The 18,634-nt window shown below is 37.7% G+C and overlaps 1 protein-coding gene across 9 annotated transcripts in view; it reads left to right on the top strand.

Annotated features, from left to right (window-relative positions):
• Positions 1-543: 543 nt before the first annotated feature.
• The window catches only part of Bcas3 (BCAS3 microtubule associated cell migration factor), a 573,169-nt gene continuing 555,078 nt past the window's right edge, over positions 544-18,634 (top strand). For 8 of the 9 annotated variants that reach the window (XM_005321544.5, XM_078042365.1, XM_040269079.2 and 5 more), the window contains exons 1-4: positions 544-683; positions 2,096-2,183; positions 6,741-6,795; positions 13,513-13,588. In XM_005321544.5, the coding sequence (XP_005321601.2) occupies positions 2,101-2,183; positions 6,741-6,795; positions 13,513-13,588 (214 nt within the window). In that variant the 5' untranslated portion in view covers positions 544-683; positions 2,096-2,100. The remainder of the gene's footprint in view (positions 684-2,095; positions 2,184-6,740; positions 6,796-13,512; positions 13,589-18,634) is intronic. The other variant, XM_040269081.2, reaches the window with a different exon arrangement.

Raw genomic sequence — 18,634 nt, 5'->3', positions numbered from 1 at the left:
GGGAGCTCAAATCTAACAAGACCACCGCCATGCCCCTTCCTCAGAACAACATCGTCCAGGTTCCAGGGCTGATCTGCGGGGCGAGTCAGCCTAGGATCCCGGAAGGTAAACACATCGCAAAGGGCGGGGCAGAAGTCGGTTTCGGCACGGATGAATGGCCAGTTAAGAGTGATTGGCAGCTGCCACGTCCACGTGCTTTGAGTTTCGAACCAGCTGTCGCGAGAATTCGATGTAAACAGACCCGTCTCCCTGTCTTCTGGTTCCCAGTCTGAGACGCTTGGGCGAGGTCGGCAGGTGTCTGGGGCATGTTGTTTTTTCCTAAACAAACCCACGATGGTACTGTCTGCCACTAAAATAGACACGTTCGTAATCCTTGCCTACCTGACTGCGTTCGCAACCGAACCTGATACATCGACTTCACCCGAACTTACATACTGTTGTGTTTTCCCTCCAGCCCCAGCGGATTGGATATGTTCAGGAGGCGGGTCCGCCTCTTTTCTACTTGCTGGTTGGCGAAGCTGACCTCCAAGGGCGGTGCCCGTCCAGGGCCAGTTTGCTTCTGGGATTGGCTAGCAGGGTGGTTCCGCTGAGGCGTGGTAGGAAGTGGAAGCCGTCAATCACGAGGGGAGACTCCAAACAGTGAGCCTGGAGCTGGGGAACAGCGTTTACCGGCGGAGCGGCCGGTGAGAGGGCTGGCGGGTCTTTGGCTTTGGGGAGGCTTGGAGCGGACGAGGGGCAGGCAGCGTGAGGGGGGCAGTGTTTGGCTGGCAGGAATTCGACGGGAGAGAGGTGTCGAGACTAGAGGGGGAGGGGAGAAGGGCAAGGGGCCAGAGGGCGGCCGGGGGCAGCGGTGGCTCTGCGTTGGAGGTTAAGTGGATAGCGCTGTGTGAGTGTCTTTTGGGAGAGTGGGGCCTGAGGGGCTGGCGAGAGTGGTCCTCAGATGACAGGGCCTTTAAAGAACAGAGAGAGGTTGGATGACTGGTTTGGAAAAGAAAGGGTGGAATGGAAATGAGAGGGATAAGGAAGCTGGAGTTGAAAGGTACCCCCTGAGGAAGGAAGGGGTAGCTGGACCAGTTGGCAAAAGGTGTAGGAGATGGGACTTATCAGTTTGGGAGTTTTCAAACAAGGTGATAGAATGCTTCCTACTTAGAAGTGATGCTTTTAGGTTCTTTTCGCATTAGTTTCGTGCTCTGGGCTTTAATATTGCTGTCAGTCCTCTTTTAACCTTAAACAAGTAGACTCCATGCTCTTAAAACCTCCTTAGTGATTCAGAGACTCATCAGACATTCAAGGATGAGGATTTAGTGATGCAATGGGGAAGGATAAGGGGCATCTCACACCATGCATGTTTATATACATATGTATTCAGCCTGGAGATTAGGTTACAATAGACAGAGGTTGAAAATATGATTTAAATGAGGCCCTGCTGTCTTACTGAGATTCCCAGCAGGTTTAATAAGAAAGTAGAGGGGTATCATGTCATTGTTCCTTTGGGTCTTGAAATATTATTCCATGTGCATATTCACTATCTCAACTTAAAATTTGAATAAATTCTTTTATTTTGGCTCACCAAGGTAGAATATTTATCTAATTGCTCCTGTGCTACAAAATTCCCATCCCATCCCATTCTCTTATCTTTCTAGTGTATGTTAACAAGAGAACAAAGGGTCAGCAAGAGCATTTACTGTTTTTGGTTCTGAGACATTGTCTATATATTAAAAAAAAACCTCATAATTTGGAATTTAAAAAATATTTTCTTTTTCTGGTTTAATAGAAATTTCAGGAGGATTTTGTACTTTGTTGGTCCCCTTATCCCCCAACCTTTCCATTACTGAGGATTAAACACAGGAGTGCCTTACTACTGAGCCACATCCTGAGCTCTTTTAATTTTAATTTTGAGATAGAGCAATGCTAAGTTGCTGAGGCTGGCTACTCCTCTGCCTCAGCCTCCCAAGTAGCTGGGATTATTTGTTTGTGCCACCATGCCAATCTTTTTAGGCATTTTTTCAGAAGGATTCTCTGGTAAGTAATCATAAGACTTTCTTCCTCTAATGATGATGAGTAAGCTTTTTTTTTTTTTTTGTTCTTGAACCAGGTTTTATGAATGAAGCTATGGCTACAGATTCTCCTAGAAGACCCAGTCGTTGTACTGGTGGAGTTGTGGTTCGCCCTCAGGCTGTCACGTAAGCATACTTCAGATAAGCCCAACAGCTGAAGAAAACTTTACTCACAATAATAACTAACATTCAAATTTTTGTTTTCATTTTTGTTTTATTTTGGAACTGCGTATTGAACCCAGGGGTGATTTACCACTGAGTTACATCCTCAGTCCCCTTTTAAAGAAAAAATATTTTTTAGTTATCAATGGATCTTTTTTATTTTATTTATTCATATGTGGTGCTGAGGATTGAACCCAGGGCCTCGCACATGCCAGGCAAGCGCTCTACCACTGAGCCACAACTCCAGCCCCATCCTCAGCCCTTTTTATCTTTTATTTTGAATAAGGTCTTGCTAAGTTACTTAGAGCCTTGCTTATTTACTGAGGCTGTCCTCAAACTTGTGATCCTTCTGCCTCAGCCATCTTAGTTGCTGGGATTACAGGTGGGCACCCCTGTATCCAACATCAGATTTTCTTTTTAACTAGTGCTTACTTTTGTAAAAATCTTTAAAATTTTGGCTTTACAGGTTGAGGGAATATCATTGCTGAGGCCAGATAAAAGGAACATTTGGAGAGCTATAGAGTACGTAAAGAATACTGTGCTAAACTGGGCGTGGTGGTGCATGCCTGTAATCCCAGCGCCTTGGGAGCCTGAGACAGGAGAATTGCTAGTATAAGGTCAGCCTCAGCAACAGTGAGGCACTAAGCAACTCAGTGAGACCCCTGTCTCTAAATAAAATACAAAATAGGGCTGGGGATGCTGTCTGGTCAAGTACCCCTGAATTCACTCCCAGGTGCCAAAAAAAAAAAAAAAAAAAAAAGAATACTGTGTTAAATCCTGAAGAGACATGGTTTTTCAAACTCTAGGTTTAACAAACTAGTGGATCATAAAATCAACTTGGTGGGTCAGGATCTGTGTTTTAATAATTAAATAGCATCTGGAGGCATAGCTCAGTGGTAGAGCACTTGCCTAGCATATGTGAAGCCCTGGGTTAGATCTCTAACACCACAAATAGCAAACATATACAGGAAGTTAGAATTATTTCATGCTATGAACAAATATATTCCTATGTATGTATATGATTACTGGATTGTAATATAAAATGTATCTCTTACTCTAGGTCTCAGAGTGTTTCAAAGTATCAAGAGCAAATTTATAGATATTGGATAATCTTTGACAAAGAGTATCTATATTTTCTAGGAGTTCATAATACAGTGTGGTTTAAAGATGTACATACTTGATATTAGTGTAACCTGCAAAAAAGAAAGGATTCCAGCAAAACAGCATAAGAATTTAGAAAGTATTTTAGGAGTGTGATCAGACAAGATTTCTTTAAGAAGGTAACAGTAAGAATGTATCTTTTAAGGCTGAAAAAATTTAGGCTTTTGGAATCGAAGATACATTTAGGGCAAAGGGAATAGGGTGAACAGATGTGGGAAAGATAGGCTGTTTTATAAATGAAATGTAGTCCTGATGCAGGAAAAATGACCTATTTAAAATAGGTTGAGGAGGACAATTAAGACCCTTCAGGGCCTGGTAGAGATGAGGTTCGTTTTATGCCTTATAAAATGCTGTTAGAGGGAAATTGTAGTAGTCTTGGATTATTTCCCTTGGGTAGTAGTTTAGCATTTTACACTAAGATTGCTTTCTCAGATTGACCAAGGATATGTGTAATATGATCTTTTACCATGGTACTTCCTCTACACTTCCGAGAGATATATTTCTTTTCTAACTATGAATCATAGCAACAAGGTATACATGTTATTAGCTATGATTTGGGTACTGTTGAGGAAATCAAAATAGGGAAAAATTGAATTCTCCTTGGTAACAGTCAAAGAAGGGAGGCACCATGTTAACTTTTTTCTTTCCTTTTTTTTTTTTTTTTTTTTGTGATGCTTGGGGATTGAACCCAGGGAATTGTGCATGGTAGGCAAGCACTCTACCACTTATACTCCCAGCCCTCAAGAAGGGGAGCCAGGATCAAGCCCAGATTGTTTTGTTCTTATTTACTGTGAATAGGGATCTGTGTCCTTATTTAGTATTCTGTGTTGTCTCACAATATGGTGTTCACAGCATGTTGCATATTGCTTTTAGTTATGCAGTACACACTTTTAGTGGGGTTGTTTTTTCAATCTTTCATTCATTCATTTTTTTTAATATAAGCATAGACTTAAATACTGGCTAATAGGTTTTGGTGATAAGATGATGGTGGCCAGGAATGGTGGTACATACCTATAACTACTGGGAAGCTGAGGCAGGAGGATTGAAAATTTGAGGCCAACCTGGGTAGCTTAGTAAAACCCTATCTCAACAACAACAACAAAAGGGTTGGTGATATAGCTCAGTGGTAGAGTACTTACCCGGTATATGGCAGGCCCCGGGTTCAATTGCCAGGACTTGTCAATTTTAGGGGAAGCCGACACAGTGCCTCACTCCTGTAATCCCAGAAGCTCAGGAGGCTAAAGCAGGAGGATCTTAAGTTCAAAGCCAATGTTAGCAACTCACTGAGACCCTGACTCAAAATAAAAAACTAAAAAGGGCTGGAGATATGGCTCAGTGGTTAAGCACCCCTGAAATCAACCCCTGGTACCCCCCCCCAAAAAAAAAAAAGTAAATATGAGAGATGAATTCCTTCCTTCTTGTAATGGAGCTTACATTCTGGTGGGGGAAAATAATAAATAAGTAAGCAAGTACATAAATTATAGGTGTCTTCCCCGCACAATATGCCATGATAGAGAATAACAAGGGAGTATGTGTAGGGCTATCACTGAAGATCTTTTTGAGGAAGCAGCATTTAAACTGGAGAGTTGAATGAAAGAAAAGTATGTGAGAAGATATCAGGCAGAAAGAAAGATGATGTAGAGGTCTTGATTCAAGGAATAGTGTAGTGCTGGGCATGGTGTGGCATGCTTGTAATCCCAGAGACTCAGGAGGCTGAGACAGGAGGATCTCAAGTTCAAGGCCAGCTCCAGCAACTTAATGAGGCCCTCAGTAAATAAGTGAGACCACATTTCAAAATAAAAAAAGGGCTGGGGATATGGCTCAGTGGCAAAGTGCCTCGGGGTTCAATCCTCAGTACAAAAATAAAACAAAAGAAAAAAAACCCAAAGAATAGTTTAGTGTATTCTAGAAATTGCAGTGGCATATAGGTTAAGCAGTGTATGTAAGCAGAATGGCAAAAAAGTAAGGTTGGAGAGGTAGGCCAAATCTTTTTTTTTTGGGTGCTGGGGATCAAACATGTGCTGTGCCATGGTGCTACTGTAGTCCACAGCCTAATTGTTTTTTTTTTGTTATTGTTTGTTTTTAGGCCTAATCAATTTTTGTAAGTCTCCAAGGCATGTTTTAAAAATATAGGATTGGGAATGTAACTCATTGATTAGGTTCTTGATTAGCATGCATTTAGCCCTGGGTTCAATCCCTGACTCTGGGGAAAAAAAAAACAACCAAACAACAAGAAGCAATCACAGTCTAAGATATATTTTTTTCCTAGGTTTTAGAATATCTTGTATTATTCTGAATGTACTTTTTCATATCTTTCCTGAAATTAATTTAGTATTTTGAAGAAATTATTTTTTGCACATGTTTATACCTGTATACTTCCCATTTAAAATATCTTTGGGTGGGAGGTGGGGATATAGCTCAGTGATAGGATACTTGCCTAACATGTGTTTTGTTCTGGACTCTATTCCCAACAGCATAAAAACAAATCTCATTTAGTGTCCTGAACAATGTTATTTTTCCTCACTTTTATGCTTTTTGATATTTTCCCAGGCTTCATGTATGCCAAAAGTTCTATAAAGATTTTTTAATAACTTGTTCTAATGTCTGCACATAGAGCAAAATGTAGACTCATTTTGCTACATACAGGTAAGGGACTAGGTTCATAACAAATTTAAAGAGGAGGTCACTAAATACTGAGTCATCAGCAACAGTTTTTCTTGCTCTAAGTAGGGCATTGTTATGCTCTGACTCAAGAGGAAGGTCTGTCTTAGCTAGGAATTCTGTCATCATTCCTTCAAACATGAATTAGAAGTTATCTCTATCAAATTAGAAGAGCATTATTGTTATTATTTTTTTGGTACTGGTGATTGAACCCCGGGGTCTTTCACTTGTTAGGCAAGTGCTGTAACACTGAGCTATAGCCTCATCAACTTAAAAAAAAAATTTTTATCTTTTTTTTGGCACTGAAAATTTAATCCAGGGGTATTCTACTTCTGATCTATATCCCCACATCCCCAACCCCCCCTTTTTTTTTTGAGAAAGGGTCTCATTAAGTTGCTTAGGGCCTTGCCAAGTTGCTGAGGCTGGGTTTGAACTTGTGATCCTCCTGCCTCAGCTTCCTGAGCTGCTGGGATTACAGGCATGTGCCATTAGTTCTTTTTTTAAAATTTAAGACTTACAGTCAAGAGCATATACAAAGATTCATGAAACTAGCAAGTGGATAAACAGAATTATCAAGTGATAATTTTTTCCCCTTGTTTTAATATTGGGAGTGACTTCATTTGGGCTCACATATAGAGCTTTTCCATGGTCTGTCTAAAATCTATCATGTCAAATCTTATCCATTTTGCTCTTTTCCAGAGAGCAGTCCTACATGGAAAGTGTTGTAACTTTTCTTCAGGATGTTGTGCCACAGGTAAGTGTCTTTGCAGAGAAAGTAGTTTTACTTTTGTGTGATAGCAGAAATAGTGATTTTATCTTTTACTAGGAAGCTCTGAAATATTGTTTTGTGATTATTTTTTTTTGTACCAGAGATTTAACCCAGAAGCACTTTACCACTGAGCTGTATCCCCAGTCCATTGTTTTATTTATTTATTTTATTTTTGGGAGGGGTCTTGCTAAAATGCTTAGGACCTCACTAAGTTGCTGAGGCTGGTCTTGAATTTTCAATTCTGGTGTGTGCCACTGTGCCTAGTATACACTTGTTTTTAGTAGTGTAGATACCTTAGTTTTTGTCATGATGGTGGTGTAAGTGTTATTCCTTAAGACTTTCCCTCCTAAGAGGAATCAAAGTGATATGTTAGTTGAGAGTTAGAACTTGAGAATCTCTAGTTGAGTTCTATTTCCAAAATTGTTACCTTGTCTGAATTAAGAGGTCTTGGGCTGGTTGATGTAGCTAAGTGCTAGAGCACTTGATTATCATGTGTGAGGTTCAGGATTCAATCCATAGCAGTTAAATAAAAAAAAGTTAACTAGCTTTATCTAAATATTACACCTTAGCACAAATCTTTATCTTTTTATGATAAACAGTATTTTTGTGCTATGTACGTGGATATTATTGTACTATTTATTTATTTTTTTTATTGGTGGTACTGGGGATTGAACCCAGAGGTGCTCTTACACTGAGCTACATCCCCAGTCCTTTTTATTTTTTGAGACAGAGTCTTGCTAGGTTGTCCAGGTTGGCCTAGAACTTGTGATCTTCCTGCCTCAGCTTCCTGAGTTGTTGGGATTACAGGTATGCACCACTGCACCAGGTTTATTATGTTAATTTGTAAGATTTTAAGCCCTTTATTGTGCATTTTTTTTGTAAATGAGAAAATAATAAGAGCAGCCTTACTGTCATCATCTAGTATACTATTACCCAAATTTAACAAATATCTTTTGGCATATTTGTTAAAAGTGATTGTAATTTCCATGCTCTTCTCCAACTGCAGACTTGCTTTCCCAGTTGCACTGCTCTAAAAGGGCATTTCCACATCTAGGATCTGAACTTGCGAGAGAGTCTGGGAAGCTCTGAACTCTAGATTTTACTTTTATTAAACAAAATTGGTGTTGCAGGCTGGTGTTGTGGCTCAGTGGTAGAGTGCTTGCCTAACATGTGTGAGGCATTGGGTTCAATTCTCAGCACCCCATATAAATAAATGAATAAAATAAAGGTCTGTCAACAACTAAAATACACACACGTGTGTGTGTGTGTAAATGTGTGTATATGAAAATAATTTTTAAAAAATTGATATTGCTTTATTATATTCAGTCAAAAAACATTTTTCCCCCTGGGGATTGATCCCAGGGGTGCTTTACCACTGAGCAACATCCTCAGCCCTTTTAATATTTTATTTTGAGACAGAGTCTTGCTGAGTTGCTTAGTGCCTCACTAAGATGCTGATGCTGGCTTTGAACTTGTGATCCTCCTATCTCAGCCTCCTAAGCTGTTGGCATTACAGGCATGTGCCATAATGCACAGCTGTTCAGTGAATTTTAATGAAAATAGACCTTGACAGTAAGATCTGTAGGCATATATAAGAAACTATAAATCTTTTTCTTTTTCTTTTTTTTTTTTTGCCAGGTGCGGGTACTGGGGATTAAATTCAGGCACTCAACCACTGAGCCACATCCCCAGCCCTATTTTGTATTTTATTTAAAGACAGGGTCTCACTGAGTTGCTTAGAGCCTCGCTTTTGCTGACGCTGGCTTTGAACTTGTGGTCCTCCTGCCTCAATCTCCCTAGCTGCTAGGATTACAGGTGTGCTCCACTAAATGATTTCCTTTCTCGAGGCACTTGGTTAATAAGTCAAATTGCTTGAAACAATCAGAGAGTATTAATAATGAGGCAGTAAACTTTACATGTACAGACTGAATATTTCATTGGTAAGGGGATGCAGAGTAAAGAAAAAAGTGAAAGAAGTTATAAAGTAGCATTAATTGGAATGAGGAGAATGATTTGGTATTTTTTTTAAATTATTAGTTATTGATGGATCTTTATTCATTTATTTGTTTATATGCGGTGCTGAGAATCGAACCCAGTGCCTCACACATGTTAGGCAAGCACTCTACCACTGAGCCACAACCCCAGCCCCTGATTTGGTATTTTTTGAGAGAAACTGGCTAGGTGGATGTGTTAGACCCTCTATAGCTGTAGAGGGTCTTGTACTACATAGTATCAGGTTTACCTAGCAATTTGGGGATGAATTCAAACTTACTCCGCCTTTAAACCTTGATCCATGGTGTGAGAGTACAGTTCCAAGGAAAAGTTTTTTTTTCTTCATTTATAATTCATCTCTCCCCTACAGGGTCTCTTTATCCATTTATTTACAAAGACATCTTTTATGTGATTAGGAACCATATAATGAGCAGTTTTTATTGGCTGGAGGAGAAAAGTATTGGTTAGAAGTTTGAGGGAAGAATTTGCTAGTGGAACAAGAATATCCAATTGAGTAGTTTCTATTAGGTGGAAAATAGGGGGCTACTAAAACTGATAGGTAAAAATAATGGAAATTAAAAGATTAATTTTGTATCCATCAATATAATACATTAGAAAGGAGGTGTCTGGTTGTTAATCTATGCAATTGGCTATGAAGATCTCGATCAGGTAGGAACAATTTATGTGGTTGGTCCCCTCTATGTGAGTCATTATTCTACTTTTTTTTTTTTTTTTTTTGAGAGTGAGAGAGGGGGACAGAGAGAGAGAGAATTTTTTAACATTTATTTATTTTCTCTTAGTTCTCGGCGGACACAACATCTTTGTTGGTATGTGGTGCTGAGGATCGAACCCGGGCCGCACGCATGCTAGGCGAGCGCACTACCGCTTGAGCCACATCCCCAGCCCCTCATTATTCTACTTAATGTAGGAAGGAAGTAAAAATTCAGACAGTAGGTGCTGGGGTTGTAGCTCAGTGGTAGAGCACTTGCCTAGCATGTGTGAGGCTCTGGGTTCGATCCTCAGCACCACATAAAAATAAAATAAAGATGTGTCCACTGAAAAACTAAAAAAATAAATATTAAAAAAATTCTCCCTCCCTCCCTCTCTCTCTTTCTCTCTAAAAAAAAATCCTACAGATATTGATATTAGATATATTGGTTTTATATGTCAACTGTAGTTATTATCTCTGGGCAAGTTACTGATTCCTATTTCTAAATATTGGTGTCCTATTGTATAAATGGGGTTAATCTTTGTATTCATCATGAGTTTATGTTGAGGCCTAGGATGCCATATATAGGAAGCATAAAATAAAGCAAAACAAATATTGAGTAGTCTGTCTTAGAGGGAGCCTGAGGAGACTAGAGATGGAGGGCCAGAGAGATTTATGGCTTATAATCAGTAGTTGATATAATCAAATGAGCCAAAAACATTACAGTTGATAATTGTAAAGTGACCTTTAGCAACTACGGAGCTAGTGGCCATATTTTGCTTAGAAGAGCAAAAATAGAGGAAACCTTTTTTACATTAGACACTTTGTATACTGTTTGGTAGGCCCGAAAACAGTGCTTTCTAACTCCTTCCACATTTATTCCAGAATCCTGCTTGGTACTTTGTGGTCAGCTAATTTTTTTTCTTAATGTTATGTTCCAAATCCTGCACTATTCTGGGAATCATCACATTCATGAAGTCTAGAAATTATTATCTGGTTCTGTAAATATCCCTGTGAAGAGAGAAAATGTGTTATTAGACTAGATATTGGCATTTGTTCATATGACCCACTGAATAATTCTAGTTGTGTTCAACTGATAGGGTTGATGGCTGGTCAGAACTGTGAACTGTGCCCTTTGATCTGATAATTTCAAAGGAGAGCATTTTGAAGATGTTGCAGAGGAATTGGGAGAATGTTGAATAAAACTGTAGATAAGATATCTTTCAATAAGTTGGCTAAGCTGAAGGAAAGTTTGGAATGTTAGTGATTTACCAGATTAAAGAGAACCCTGATTTAGGGGAAAAAAAACAAAGTTCTTTTAAATGCAATGAAGTATACCACATTGGATCCTGGAAGAGAGAAAGGATTTTAGTGGAAAATTTTGTGAAGGGGCTGGGGTTGTGGCTCAGCAGTAGAATGCTCGCCTAGCGTGTGTGAGGTACTGGGTTCGATCCTCAGCACCACATAAAAATAAATAAAATAAAGGTATTGTGTCCAATACAAAACTAAAAAAAATTTTTAAAAAATTTGTGAAATCCAAATAAGGTCTCGGGTATATTAATAAAAATATATCAAAGTATGTTAATATAAGATTTTTTTGGATTAGTTTATAAATCAACTTCAACTAGGTGGGGATTATAATAACTCTCTGTACTGTGTTTAATAATCTGAAATTATTCATAAATAAGTTTGTTTTTATAAAAAGTTTTGAGGGCTGGGGTTGTAGCTCAGTGGTAGAGCTCTTGCCTCGCACCTGCGAGACACTGGGTTCGGTCCTCAGCACCACATAAAAATATATGAATAAAATAAAGGTATTGTGTCCAACTACAACTAAAAAATAAATATTAAAAAAAAAAACTTTTGAGGGCTAGGCATGTGGCTCAAGCAGTAGTGCGCTCGCCTGGCATGCATGTGGCCCGGGTTCGATCCTCAGCACCACATACAAACAAAGATGTTGTGTCCGCCGAAAACTAAAAAATAAATATTTAAAAAAAGAAACAAAGTTTTGAAACTGAGCATGGTGGCATGTGCCTGTAATCCTAGCAACTTGGAGATGAGGCAGGAAGATCCTAAGTTTGAGTCTAGCCCTGGCAACTTAGTGAGACCCTGTACCAAATTAAAAACTAAGAAATTCTGGAAATGTTAACTCATTGGTAGAGTGTCCCTGGGTCCAATCCCTAGTATCACACACAGAGAACAGAACAAAACAAAACAAAAACCAAATGAACAAAAAAACCTCAAGACAAAAATAACAAGACTTAGGAAGAAGATGAGGGTGAGGTCGTTGAACATAATCAGTCAGTTGGTTCCAGTGAAGATTTTTCTCTTCTTTCAAGAAATTAACTGTTTATACATACCACTTGTTTTTATTTTTATTTTCTTGGTGTTGGGGATTAAACCCAAGGCTTAGCACATTACCACTCAGCTAAACCTTGGTCCCTTCATATGTTTTCCTTTTTTAAAAAGACGATTGAAATTGTATGAATTTGTAAGGTAATTATTTTGGATATTAAATCTTTTAAGGTAACCCTGTCTTTTAGTGGTATTTTTGATCACCATTAGCCTTGTGTGGTATAGTGTGGATACATAAATTGGTGTTAAATTGGTATACTATGGATACTTAAATTTCTAAGAGGAAGTGCTGTAAATTTGTATGGGATAGTAATTTTTGTATGCTTTTGGTGCATCTTATATTAAATAATTGTTCTGCACACTAAATAACTATAAAATTTCAAAAACTTGCAGCTATTTTGTTGATATTCAATTATCTATATGTGTATATTTGTATATATTTGTGCAATAGTATATATTACATATATATGTTGTTTTGTTTTATTTATTTATATAGTTGTAGGTGGACACACTTTTTTTTTAAGAGGGGGGGGAGAGAGAGAGAGAGAGAGAGAGAGAGAGAGAGAGAGAGACTTTTTAATATTTATTTTTTTAGTTTTCGGCAGACACAACATCTTTGTTTGTATGTGGTGCTGAGGATCGAACCCCGGGCCGCACGCATGCCAGGAGAGTGCGCTACCACTTGAGCCACATCCCCAGCCCCGACACACTTTTATTTTATTTTTATGTGGTGCTGAGGATTGAACCCAGTGCTTCATCCGTGCTAGGCGAGTGCTCTACCACTGAGTAACAACCCCAGCACCTTGTTTTATTTTTTTAATTATTATTTTTAAATATTTATTTACTTATTTTTTTGTTTTAGATGGCCTAATATCTTTATTTATTTATTTTTTATGTGGTGCTGAGGATTGAATGCCTTGTGCATGCCAGGCCAGCACGCTACCACTTGAGCTGCATCCCTAGCTCCCCTTGTTTTATTTTTGAGTCAGGGTTTGCTGGGTTGACCAGGCTGGCCTGAACTCCTGGGCTGAAGTGATCCTCCTGCCTCAGCCTTCTGATTACAGGCGTATGCACTAGAGCCCTGCTCTATGCGATTTAAAAAATTTAAAATACAAACATGCTTCATGTAGAGATGAATCCTTTTAAATACTGATAAGTATTGTCCACACTAGTTAGCCCTTAATATTTTTCTTTGTGATCCTTGCAGGCTTGTAAGAATTAGCTGATAGGTTGGATCTAGAAGCCAGATAATAGGTGAAAAAAATAATACTCTTGAGAGTTGTAGGTATTGTGTAATTGTCTGAGAAAAAGCACTAAGGGATGAATTATATAAAGGTGGTAGTTTTAAGCCTTATTCATTGACCAATATAGGTGGTATTTTAGTTTTTTGTGCCTGTGAGTTGTTTCTTACAGATTGTGATAATTATATTTTTAGGTGTCTGCAATTTTTTAATTAGTTAAAAATTATCTTTTTAACCAAAGTCATTAGACTTCTTTATGAATATCCATCAGAGTAATAATGTCCTAAAATGTGTTAGTTACCAAGATAGAGGATTAGTGCAGTTGGAGAGGGATAGAATTGATTTTACCGAACGTCAGTAATAGAGCTGTAAAACATTTTTATATAAACATTTCTGTTTACTATACAGGCTTACAGTGGAACATCTTTAACAGAAGAAAAGGAGAAAATAGTCTGGGTCAGATTTGAAAATGCAGATTTAAATGGTATGATTTAAACTTTTTTGGAATATGTGAATTAAATGTTTGTTTGGGGTTGACCAGATTCCAGAAAGAGAACTCTTACTGTAGTCCAATTATTTTCTTTTATAGTAACTTTTTGGCTTTCAAAATGAATTAATTTTTAATTAAAAGGTAACACCCACACTACAGAAATTTCTTTAGAACAAATATATATTGTACAAGTCTTAAAGTTTAACACAATGTGTAGCCTCAAACTTAAATTCAAGTGAATTAGGATTTTCTTAGGAAAGATGTTGTAACTTTTTAGACTTTAAAATTATTTTTGTCTGAGCAGAATTTGTTAGTCCAATGTCTGTTTTCATTCATTGCCTTTTTCCACTCTTTTTCACAAGGGGGCTGCCTGCCCCTCTACGTATTTTCCAGTCTTCCATAACTATAAAATTTCAAAAAAGTTGCAGCTATTTTGTTGATATTCAATTATCTATATGTGTATATTTGTATATATATTTGTGCAACAATATATGTTACATATATATGTTTTATTTATTTATTTATTTATTTATTTAGTTGTAGGTGGACACACTTTTATTTTTATGTGGTGCTGAGGATTGAAGCCAGTGCTTCACCCGTTTCTGTGGTTTTTCCTCTGTGGTTTTAGTCTCCCCTGGGCAACTTACCTGCATTCCAGTTTCTGCACTCCACCCTTAGCCTGCGGGTAGTGATGGCTTTCTATTGTTGCTCATTGAATAGGTTGCCTCACAGCTCCATAGACCGCCTCTCAGCTCTTTTATCACCAGTATAATCTGTTGTCTGTATTAAGTTTGCATTTTAAAATATAATAAATTATTTTAATTTCCTGTTTGGGAATTTACTAATATCATATCTTGGGTTTTTATTTCCTTAAGACTTTTTGTTTCTAGTTTTTTTTTTTTTTAGTTGCAGATGGACACAATACCTTTATTTTGTTTATGTATTTTTTTATGTGGTGCTGAATATCGAATCCAGTACCTCACACATGCTGGGCAAGTGCTCTACCACTGAGCTACAACCCTACCCTCTAGTTTTTTTAAAATTGTGATAAAATGGATATATGCTATTGTTTACCATCTTTTAAAAATATATATGTATGTATTTTAGTTGCTGATGGACCTTTATTTTATTTATATATGGTGTTAAGAATTGAACCCAGTGATTCACACAGGCCAGACAAGTGTTCTACCGCTGAGCCACAACTCTAGCCCCTGATTTACCATCTTAATCTTTTTTTTTTTTTTTTTGGTACTGGGGATTGAACTCAGGGGCACTCAACCACTGAGCCACACCTCCTGCCCTGTTTTATATTTTATTTAGAGACAGGGTCTCACTGATTTTCTTAGCGCCTTGCCTTGCTGAGGCTGGCTTTGAATTTGTGATTCTCCTGTTTCAGCCTCCTGAGCCACTGGGATTACAGGTGATCGTCACCATGCCTGGCTCACTTTAATCATTTTTAAGTGTATAGTTCTGTGGTATTAAAAACATTCATAAAAGTTGAGTGCAGTGGCACATAATTGTAATCCCAGCTACTCAGGAGACAGAAGAGAAAGGATTATTAGTTCTAGGCCAGCCTGGGTAACACAGCCAGACTGTCTCAAAAAACAACAATGAAAAGCATAATGTTTGTTGTATAGCCATCACCACCATCAGTCTCCATAGCATTTTCATCTTATAAAACAAACAGTATTCATTAAACAATAATTCTATATTCTCCTAATTCCCCATCCCCTGTCAATCACTATTCTACTTGGTATGATTTTGACTATTCTAGGTACCTTATATGTGTGGAATCAAATAATATTTGCCTTTTTTGTGACTGGCTTATTTCATATAGCATAATATCTTCAAGGTTCATTCATGTTGTAGTATATGTCAGAATTCCTTTTTTTGCGGGGGTGGTTTACTGGGGATTGAACTCAGGGGTACTCCACCACTGAGTTACATCCCCAGCCCTATTTGTATTTTATTTAGAGAGAGGGTTTCACTAAGTTGCTCAGCACCTCACTTTTGCTGAGGCTCTCTTTGAACTTGTGATCCTCCTGCCTCAACCCTCCTGAGCTGCTGGGATTACAGGCATGTGCCACTGCGCCTGGTGTCAGAATTCCTTTTTAAGGGGTTTAACATTTCATTGCATTGTTTTTACATACTACTTATTTTATTTTATTTTTAGTTTTATTTTTTTGAGATGGGATCCTTGTTCTGTTGCCAAAACTGACTTTGAACTCCTGGGCTCAGCAATACTTCTGTCCCAGTCTCCCAAGTAGCTTAAATTATAGGTGTATGCTACTAAGACCAGATAATACCACAGTTTTTGATCCATTTATTTTTCAGTAGATACTTGGATTTCTTCCTTGTTTTGGCTGTTGTAAATAATGCTGCTGTGAGCATTGGTGTGCAAATATCTCTTTGTGCTCCAATTCTTTCAGGTATATACTCAGAAGAATTGCTGGATCACATGGTGATTCCATTTTTAAATTTTGGGGATCTGCTTTACTATTTCCCACAATGACTGTATGATGTTCTATTCCTACTGATGATGCTTCTCCACATCCTTTTTTTTCTTTGAATTTTTTCTTTTTAGTTGTAGATAGACACAATACCTTTCTTTTCTTTGTTTTTATTTTTATATGGTGCTAGGATTGAACCCAGTGCCTCACACATGCTAGGCAAGCGCTCTTGCCACTGAGCCACAACCCCAGCCCCTCCACATCTGTTTTTTATCTTTATTTGTTTATTGTGGTCCTGGGGATTGAAATTAGGTTCTTGCTTCTGCTGGGCAAGTGCTCTATTATTGAGCTGTATTCCCAGCCTTTTTTATTTAGTGATAAGGTCTTGCTAAGTTGCCTAAGCTGATCTCAGACTCCCAATCCTTCTGCCTTAGTGTCTGAAGTAGCTGAGTTACACTCCCAGCCCCTCTACATACTGTTCAACACTTGGTATTATTATTATTACTTTATGTATTAGCTGTCCTTGGAGATGTGAGTTGTAGTTTTGATTTATGTTTCCCTAATGCATAGTGACTTTAAGTATCTTTTCATTTACTTATTGGTCAGTAGTATACACTAGTCCCTTGTTATTCATGATTTCACATTCCATGGTTTCATCTATCTTCAATTAGCTTTGGTCTGAAAATGTTAAATAGGAAATTTAAGAATAAAACAATTCACAAGTTTTAAATTGCACACTGTTCTGAGTTGCCTGATGAAATCTTGTGGGTTTGTGCTCTTTCCTACTCTGTTCTTCCTGGAATATGAATCATATACGGGACAGTATATCCTCTTTATACATGCTACAAGCTTGTTAGTCACCCAGTAGTCTTCTTGGTTATCAAATCAGTGGTTGCAGTACTGCAGTGTTTGTTTCTAGCAACTTTTATTTTACTTACTAATGTCCCAATAAGCAAGAGTAGTGATGTGATGCTGGCAATTTAGAGAGGCAAAAGAGAAGCCATAAACTGCTTCCTTTTTTTTTTTTTAATATTTATTTTTTAGTATTTGGCGGACACAACATCTTAGTTTGTATGTGGCGCTGAGGATCGAACCTGGGGCGCACGCATGCTAGGTGAGCGCACTACTGCTTGAGCCACATCCACAGCCTCCATAAACTGCTTCCTTTAAGTGAAAGATCTTGAGTTAATAAGGGAAGAAAAAGGTATGCTGAAATTGCTAAGAATGAATCTATGTGTGAAATTTTGCAGAAGAAAAATTTTTTATTAATTTTGGTTTCATATTGCAAATAGCAGTATGACCACAGTGCATGATAAATGCTTAGTTAATTTGGAAAATAAATTATTGATATTTTTTGTTTTTACTGTCTATGGTTTTAGGCAGCTATGAGGATACTACTATATCTGTAGAAATGTCTATTGAAGTCCTTTGCCCATTTTTGAAATTTTCCCCCAGTGTTCTCTGTATATGCTGTTTATCAATTCCTTATTAGGTATATGAATTGTAAACATTTTCTCATTTTCTTTGGGTTGCTTTATCCTCTAAGACTTAGTATGTATTGCCTTATTTTCCTTGTGGAGCTATGGTTCAGGATGAGAAAGGATGAAAGTCACTTTTACAGATTGAGTTTACTTAACTTTGAATTCTATTAGCTTGTTCTTTCACATAATATCAACTTCTTGGCCCTTCTTTGTGAATAACAAAACACTTATGGATGATAATTTATGATATCAATGACAAATATTTTTAGAAATGCTTTTTTATTTTGGAACATTCAAATAACCGAAATTAGTATTAAACTCCAGTCTGCTGTGTGTGTGTGTGTGTGTGTGTGTGTGTGTGTGTGTGTGTGTGTCTGTCTGTCTGTGTGTGTGTGTGTGTGTCTGTGTGTGTATGAGATAGTACACACTATTAATGTTACTGGTAGTCAAATCCAGGGCCTCGTGCCTGCTAGGGAAGTGCTTCCCCAACCCCATCTCTTTGAAATCTTATTATATTTTTAATTTTATTCTTTTTATGATTTTCTATTGGATTCCTTCCTTATTAGAATATGACTTGTCTTTCTCTTTTTTCCTTCATTATTAATATTTGTAACAGAAAACATTATAATAATTTAGGTTAACAGTGTAAGTTGGCTTTATTATTTTATTTTATTTTTTGTAGTACTGGGGATCAAACCCTGGTCCTCATGCATGCTAAGCAAGCATCTACGCTGAGTTATGTCCTCAGCCCAGTTGGCTTTATTTTTTTGATTCTAGAATCAGACAATACTTTATTCCACAAAATGGAAGAAACATTTAAGTGGGTGGAGCAGAGGAAGTTGGTTTTATAGACAAAAGGGTTGAAGAAAGCAAAAACAGCAAAAAATGAATTGATCACTTCAAAGTTACTTTTCTTGTAAGTTGGAATGGGGTAATAGAACAATAGAAAAATAATTGATTAACATCAGATTACTTCAGGTTAATTTTTTTTATAAGGATTAAAGGATAGGGAACTTTATTTTCATACCAACTGAAACTGGCCTGTTTGGGGAATTTGGCTATTATCTCTCTCTCTCCTGCATGCCAGTGTGATCAGATAGGAGTTCTGT

Source organism: Ictidomys tridecemlineatus, chromosome 3, assembly GCF_052094955.1.
Source record: "Ictidomys tridecemlineatus isolate mIctTri1 chromosome 3, mIctTri1.hap1, whole genome shotgun sequence".
Lineage (NCBI taxonomy): Eukaryota > Metazoa > Chordata > Mammalia > Rodentia > Sciuridae > Ictidomys > Ictidomys tridecemlineatus.
Note: the sequence above shows the minus strand (reverse complement) of the source record. Positions and strands in the feature narration are given on the sequence as shown.